General features: G+C 33.8%; 1 protein-coding gene across 2 annotated transcripts; it reads right to left on the bottom strand.

Moving 5' to 3' along the window:
* Positions 1 to 1,206: 1,206 nt before the first annotated feature.
* On the bottom strand, positions 1,207 to 5,102 carry LOC115965427 (protein NUCLEAR FUSION DEFECTIVE 4-like). 2 transcript variants are annotated; one of them, XM_031084646.1, is made up of 3 exons: positions 4,565 to 5,102; positions 2,151 to 3,076; positions 1,207 to 2,028 (listed from the first exon to the last, which is right to left on the bottom strand). In XM_031084646.1, exons 1-3 carry the CDS (start codon positions 4,901 to 4,903, stop codon positions 1,533 to 1,535), a joined length of 1,761 nt encoding a protein of 586 aa, XP_030940506.1. In that variant the 5' UTR covers positions 4,904 to 5,102; the 3' UTR covers positions 1,207 to 1,532. The 2 variants fall into 2 exon arrangements, with proteins under 2 accessions (XP_030940506.1, XP_030940507.1); XM_031084647.1 differs by having other exon boundaries at positions 2,151 to 3,083; positions 4,565 to 4,707.
* Positions 5,103 to 7,844: the final 2,742 nt, after the last annotated feature.

Here is a 7,844-nt window from a genome sequence, read left to right as displayed (position 1 = left end):
TACTTTATAAGACCAAGTTGTCTCTTGATTTTTAGAGACTTTTTTTTTTCTTATCTGTGTAAAATGAGCACCTTTTTCAGTTTATATCTCATGATAATTCATAAGTGCATTCATGTTTCAACATCTTGTGAAGCTCATATAAGTTTTGCATCACCAAAAAAAAAGGAAAAAAAAAAAAAAAAAAACAGAAGGAGAACTCTCTCTCTCTCTCTCTCTCTCTCTCTCTCTCTCTCTATATATATATATATACACAAATATTCTATTAAAAAAAAAAAGAATTTGTTCAAAAGCCTCCACCCGAACTTATTTATTATGTAACCTTTTTGGAACTCGTGTTTGTTAAACCCGAGTTTACCAAACTCAAATTTCAGGCATTATGGCAAAAAAAAAGTGCTACATAATTAAGGATTATGTTAATGGGTGCCTTTAGAGCAACTGTTAATAAATCATTTTAAAAAAGTTTTAACTTCACTTTTATGGGAAATATAAAAAGCTGTCAATTAAATTTATTGTTTTATCATTTTCCCATAAAATATTTTTAAATATAGTTCCTAAACCAATACCGTTAGGGCATTCTTTAACATTTTCCCATACTTAAATAAGTTCCAAGATCAGTTAAACTCGAGCTTGGAACTCGAGTTTTTCTTGGAACTCAGCATTAACTAAATAAGCTTGGGGTGAGGTTTTTCAGTAATTTTTTTTTGCAAAGTAGTATATTTGGCAAAAAAAAAAAAAAAGTATATTCTGAAGTGCTTTGATAAATTTTAATTCAACATTGTTGGTTTAAATGTAGAATTAATATTTTTAATGCTAAAAAAAAAAAAACCCTGAAATGACAATGTAAATCTGAAGCAGTAATGTTGCTATTGAAATTAGACTTGATTGCAAGTTTGCAACAATGCATCGCATGTAGATATAAAGATGTGCAAAAATTCAAAATGACAATGTAAATCTGAAGCATCAATGTTGCAGTGTTTGAAACTAGACATTATTCCTTATATTGAGTGTTACAAGAGAGTTAAGAGATCGGTTTTAAACAAAATATTGCGTTGGAATTGGGAAATAATTGATTCAGCTTAGTTGCTTGTGTGTAACTAGTCTATTGTGCCTTCTGTGAAATAATTCTTGATTTGTTTCTTTCTTTAATAATTTTCTCTCATTCATATAAAAATATATATAATCCATTTTCAAAAGATAGAAAAAACAGATGGTAAGCAGGAAATCATCCTGCAGATAATGAAAAAAAAATGGTATTTTAAGGGTACAAGAACAATTTGTGAAAACACATGCCAAACCAAGCAAAGGTTCCAACCAGAAAACCTTATAGGTCTTGCTTTACAAAATAAACTGATAGAATTTGATGGTAGATTTGTGCTTGGTTGCTGGTTCTCACTTTATGCACTATGTGCAGCAAAAAATGTTTGCATCATTGCACTTTCTCCTCAACAGGATCCTCAGCCTTAAAGTAAGAGTGAATAATTCTTGGCACCCATATGCTAATAGTAGGTCTTCACTCTTCAGAAACTTGTAACTCAACTGCGAGAATTTCCATACAGGTTGGCATAAACCCTCTTAGTCCGATAAACAACAATCAAACTCAAGACTGTTGCCACAAGGCAAAGTCCAGACAGGATCCCAAATGTGATGGAATAGCATATGGTTCCCAAACAAGTGAGGTCATCATCACGAAGAGGAATTGCAAGCATGGCTTCAGAATTTTGATGTGAGAGGCCGGCTTGCAGCTCTGCATAATAGTCATATATACCACTAGCAATGACACCTGAGAAAATCAGAGAACCTACTGGACTAGCAAGTGTAAGAAAATTATACAAGGCCCCAAAACTCTTCAGGCCAAATAGCTCAGAAGCTGAAGCTGGCACAATTGCCCAGTGAGCACCATACCCAAGCCCTATGAACACGGTGAGAACATAAATTTCTCCAGGCCATCCCATAGTAGCGTAGAAAAGGCCAATTGCCATGATAACCTGAACAACAGCCATTGTCACTGGTCTTGGGAAGGCATATTTTCTGGTAAAATAAAATAACAATTTACAAAACAGGATCAGGATCAGGATCAGGAAATGATGTGCTTATAATGACTGAAGGAAAATACTAATGTTTTACTTTTAAATTAAATAATTAGAGTGTACCTTATTACAAGCTCAGAGAAGTAGCCGCCACCAACACGGCCAAGAAAGTTCCAAACGCTGATCAAGGATACATATATAGTTGTATCATTATATCCCAGTGATTCACAAATCTGACCCAAGTTATCAATAACTGCCATACCGGATCCAGAAGCCAGAACGAGGGAGAAGAAGATCAGCCAAAAATCTGCTTTTCTTAATGCCTGCATTAAGGTGAAATCCTCTCCTCTACGAGGGCCTTTTCGCCTTCTCACAGCTCCTTCAGCAGCAGCTTGGAACAGTTTAGCTTGCAAATGAGCAATTCGTTTTTGCCTTTCTGATGCCGGAAGGGAGTCTACTTCTGGAGGCTTCTCATCTTCAACCTCACTGAGAATAATCTCATTCACATCCTGCTCAGATTTACTTGCTTCTTGTTTCTGTGCTTCAGAGAGAAGGCTCTCCTCAGCTGGAGGCCTTGGTCCCGAGAAGAATACCAATCGAATGGGAATTATAACTGGAAGCAGTATGAGAAGAATTAAAATAACTGCAAATAAAGTGATTATAGCTTGACTCACGTTAACCAGATCCTCAATCACCAACACTGCCAGCAGATAAATTGCCAGAATGAGGCAAACACTGTAGGTAAAGAAAAAGCTTGAATTATCAGACGGTTTAACTTGTCTGTGACCTCCCACAGGTCTAACAATGAACATCAGAGCAATAATAACAATTGTTGGTCCAACGGCAACCATGAAAATGAGTGATGATTCATTCGGAAAATTGATCATAAGATAAATCTGAGTCAAAATTGCACCACTCAATCCAGCAAATCCCTTCAATATCCCCACAACAGGACCCCGGCTTTTGGGGAAGTTTTGCACACATGAAACTAGAGCAGCTGTGTTGAAGTAGGTCTCACCGTTTGTTCCCACAAATATTGCAAGGCACAACTGCAAACTAAAAAATGGTTAACATTTTTGCCAGCACAACATAGTTTAAGAAATCTTTCAGTTCTTTCTAAGTAAGTGAGTTAACTAATCAAATCCAAAGTACATGCTTTACAGCAGGATAAGTTACATGTAAAGAAATAATTGCCATTCTCTTGTAGTAAGCTAAAGGGAGTAATACCATGATCAATGTACATGAACCTCTATACACTTATTCCACTTCAATTCAGATCTAGGAGTTATATGACCATTTCTCCAAGATGGACTCTGAAATGCATCTTTATGTCTGTCAAGCATGCTTCTGTGTGTGTGTGTATCTTTGATACCTATCCATGTTGCAAGTGAAAACATATATGTATCTCATAAATAGCAGTTCCTACAGTTAATTTGTGTGATAGGCAAACTTCATCAACTTGGTTTGTAACATCTACAAGAAATTGCTACTGAAAAAAGTTGTATAATTGCCTCAAAAAAGGAGATTTTTATCCATATTCTTTAAATTGGTTTAAAAAAGAAAAAAGGAAAAAGAGAGAAATGTACACTGGCTATCGTCAAATGCTTTTCAGGATGAAGTTAACATTCAAAAACACCAGAGAGGAACAATAAGGGATCTAGTTTCAGGCAGAGGATCACTTAAGGCGAAGAAACCCCTAATCATTCAACACATCCATACTTTCTTTTGGACATCTTTACTTGCAAATTAAGAAAACTGACGAATCACATCCTTATACTAAACAGCAGACTTCTTCTGATATTGAACCAAAACATCATGTTCAAACTTCACTCAAGTGTTTTAATTCTGTAGTTATTTTCAGCAAGTAAAGCAAACCCTTATAAAGATTAAATCTGTAGTTATTTTCAGCAAGTAAAAACAAATGGCTGGCTTTTCACAAGGATCTTATACCCATATCAGGTATCTATTAAAAGAGTCAGTCAAGCAATCTACTTGACACCCCCTTCAGTCTACAGTCTAAACCAATCCAGTATAATGATTAATCAGAAGCTATACAGAGAGAAACAAATAATGGTTCTGCAACCCAAATTTGAAAGACCAGTCTCCTCAAACTTTGGCCCCTTATTTTTCCTATTTGATTCAATTTCTCTCTGGCATGGCATTGTCGTTTTCATTTGTCCACTCTCCTCCCTTGAGGAATTTCAAGCTTCTTACAATTTTGATGGATTGACAAAACACTGACTAATTTTATCAGTTTCTGAAAGTTCTAATTTTGGTAATACATCTTCCAACTAAAACACAAAACGACAAAGGTTTCGGCAATTGGCATACATGTCGGACCATATCACATTCACTCATCACTGTAATATTGCTGAAGATGATCACCATGTGTGTGAGAGAGAGAGAGAGAGAAATCAAGCAATATTCATCAAGATTCAATAATAAAAATCAAACTCTTCCATAGACCCAAAAGAGGAATTAAATTTAAATCACAAAAACAGAAAGAAGTGAACAAATGAGAAGTTGATTAAACTCACCACCCAAAAAGGCAAAGCAGGCAATACACCAGCAACCACAAGCCAAACCAAGCCATACCCAACAAAGTTCTGCACCACCCCAATGAGCAAAATGACCCAGATGGGCAAAACCTCACACAAACTCCCAGCCACAAAACCAATACTATCACCCAAGTCCTTAGCCACAGCCAAAAAAGCCACCTGCCTCTGGTCGTACCCCATGGCACTCTTTATCACAGGTGATATGCTCCCAAACAAGTACCCAACACCTGCACACGACTGCACCCACATTGCACACACAAACACCAGCCATCTGTTGTTGATCAAAACCTTGAACTTTTCATGCCACTGAAGCTGCATATTCCAATCTGATCAATTCAAGACCACAGTCACTGTTCAAACAGGTTCAATTTTTGCATACCAGTTTGATTAAGATTGAACAACTATGAAGGTAAAACGTGCAACTTATTGTGTTTTTTTTTTTTTTTTTTGTTAGTGTGAAGGGTCTGAGAGAGAGTGGACCATAGCGCGAGTTATAAGAGGCTCATGACCCATCATGCTCTTTCAGACCAAACGGTCATTGTATTACTACAATAAGAACTTATCAAGCTTTTTTATTTTTTTATTTATTTTTATGAAATAACTTATCAAGCTGTTGATGTGAGCCGTGTGGCTTGCATTGCCAAGCCCATGTCAACACAAGTTTACCGAATACTTGTTGTATTAGGAGTCTAAGACAGTCGACCTAACATATATTCCTAATATATGTTATTAGTTACGGCAATAGTAGAACCTTAATAACCCAGTAGGCTACAGCCGCATGAGAAGAAGAATAGTATTTTCTTGTCTTGTGGGGTGAGAGAGAGTTAGGGTGTATTGAGATTTGAGTTTTCAAAAAGTGTTATTGTACATTATTGTATCTCTCTATTTTTATAATGAAATTTCTTCGTCATAACTGTGGAGATAGGTAGTTTGCCAAACCACGTAAATTCTTGTGTTCTTTGTGTGTGATTGTTATTTAATTTCCGCTTATTTACTGTTATTGATTTGAATCCGATGATGCTATTTGCACAACACAAGCTTATATTAGTAACAGATTTCTTCAACTATATAGCTCATTACTTTGCTCCTATATATTCCTATGACTGTAAACACCACCTATCATCTGCTTAAATGAAACAATGAAAGAAAGAAATACCAGTCATTTTTTTCTTTATAAGGATAAGTACTCTTTTCTTGCAAAAATAGAGAGTACTACAATAAATTTGAGGATTCCAGAAGCATTAATCTCAACTAGCTTCTTGTTGAAGTACTACTTTTAAATATATATATATATATATATATATATATTTAGAAGAAAAAAATATTTACATGAAGTACTAGTGTTTTACTAATTGGGACTCAGGACTTTTATTAATACTATGATAAATTAAATATTCTCTCCAAATCTTAAACCGTTAAGAAATAATAATGTATTTAATAATTTAATAATTATTCTAATCAAAAGATAGCATTCAAATCACATAATTGTTGAACTTAACGAGCCTAACCAAGGTGGACCCTAACAAAACCCTTCATATAGAATAATAACATGAATTTACCTAGCTAATATGAGATATGAGACAATTTTAGAGGGGGATTAGTATCATAGTAAAGGGCAGTATTTACACTCGTATGCATACATATTAAGTGTGTAATAACATTGAAATTGTGAGTCTAAGTCATGATTTCAATATTATTTAACACTTGTGTGGATGCACTCAAATGTGTAATATGTTTTATTCTTGTAGTAAATCACAAGAACAATCTATAACATATGATGGGGATTGGTAATGAATAGATTTTTTTTATAATAGTACATGAATAGATTATAGATATATTAGGATGACACATGTGCTGTTGTATGTGACTCTTATTGGGCGTTGATTTTATTTTTCATTTTAAATGATAAATTAGTCATGTAATAGACTAATGGGAAGATGCCAGAAGGGTTTATCAGTCAAGGAAATAAACTCCAGAAAATATTGGAGTTGGACTGGAGGATAAGAATTGCAATATGATATTTGCTAGTATTATTAATTGATGGCGGCTATGACAACTACATGACGATTATATAACAGGGCGGCCAGGAGACCCCACCATTACACTAAAATAAAAGTTCATTGATCTTGTTTTTTTGCTAAACATTCATTGATCTTGTTTTTAACTCTTTTTTTTTTTTTTTCTTTTTTTAAAGAGAAATTATATATCTACAATATTTTTACAATAAATTCTAAGAGACAGGTTATTACTAGTCGTTATTGTTGGGGCAAAAAAGTAATTTTAGTGTTAGTTTCAAATTTGAATCAATAACAACTAACCACCTGTGATTTGTTGTAAAAATATTATAAATGTAGTATCTCTATTTTTTTTATAGATAACTTGCCGTCAATTAAGTTACAAGACCTCAAGTTAACTAAATTACTTGTTTATGAATATGGCAGTTAATTATTCTTTACTATTATGCAGCCAATACGTTAAAATTTTTTTAAAATTTTTAAAAAAGATAACATTCGGACTCAGATTTTTTATTTGAGCTTAAAAAAATTTACCAAAATTGAGTAAATTAAAATTCAGAAAACCCTTTTAGATTAATTAACCTAAAAAAAAAATAAAATAAAATAAAACCCTTTAGATTGCCAATAAAAGATAATGTAAGCAGCTGTGTCCGAGTCACATGCACGTCCAGATAAAAAAAGACACCAGAATCAGAGGCAAATGATAGCTTTTCAATTAAGTACTAAATTGTTATCAATCATGTCAAGAAATTAAATAATATAATATCAAATTTCTTGAAAACGTGTTGTTTAATGAATATCTTAATAAAGAGGCATGCACCTGTGATTAATTATTAGTGTCTTTTGTAAAAAACCAAAAAAAATTATTAGTGTCTTTTGTCTCTCTCCATTCACTCTTAGTTTGGCCATTTTCTTGGATGAGCCTTTTTTTTTTCTTTAAGGACATAGTGCCATATATCATCACTTCCAAAAACAAAAAAAGTGTCATATATGAGAGCATTCTCATCAGCTCTCTCAAATGTGCCAAATGCTAAATATTTGGCACATTTGGCATACCAAATACAAAAACAAACCCTCATCAAGTATGCTAAATGTCTCAAAATTTTGAGACATGCTATAGTACGCTCTCAAATATGAAAGCGTACGGACGAGAATGCCAAAATTTTTATACTTATTATATTCAGTTTTCCTCTCTCCTCCTAATACATCTCTCCTCAAAAAACAACTTCAGAGTCTCCTAAGGT

The sequence above is a fragment of the Quercus lobata genome, chromosome 10 (assembly GCF_001633185.2).
Source record: "Quercus lobata isolate SW786 chromosome 10, ValleyOak3.0 Primary Assembly, whole genome shotgun sequence".
Lineage (NCBI taxonomy): Eukaryota > Viridiplantae > Streptophyta > Magnoliopsida > Fagales > Fagaceae > Quercus > Quercus lobata.
Note: the sequence above shows the minus strand (reverse complement) of the source record. Positions and strands in the feature narration are given on the sequence as shown.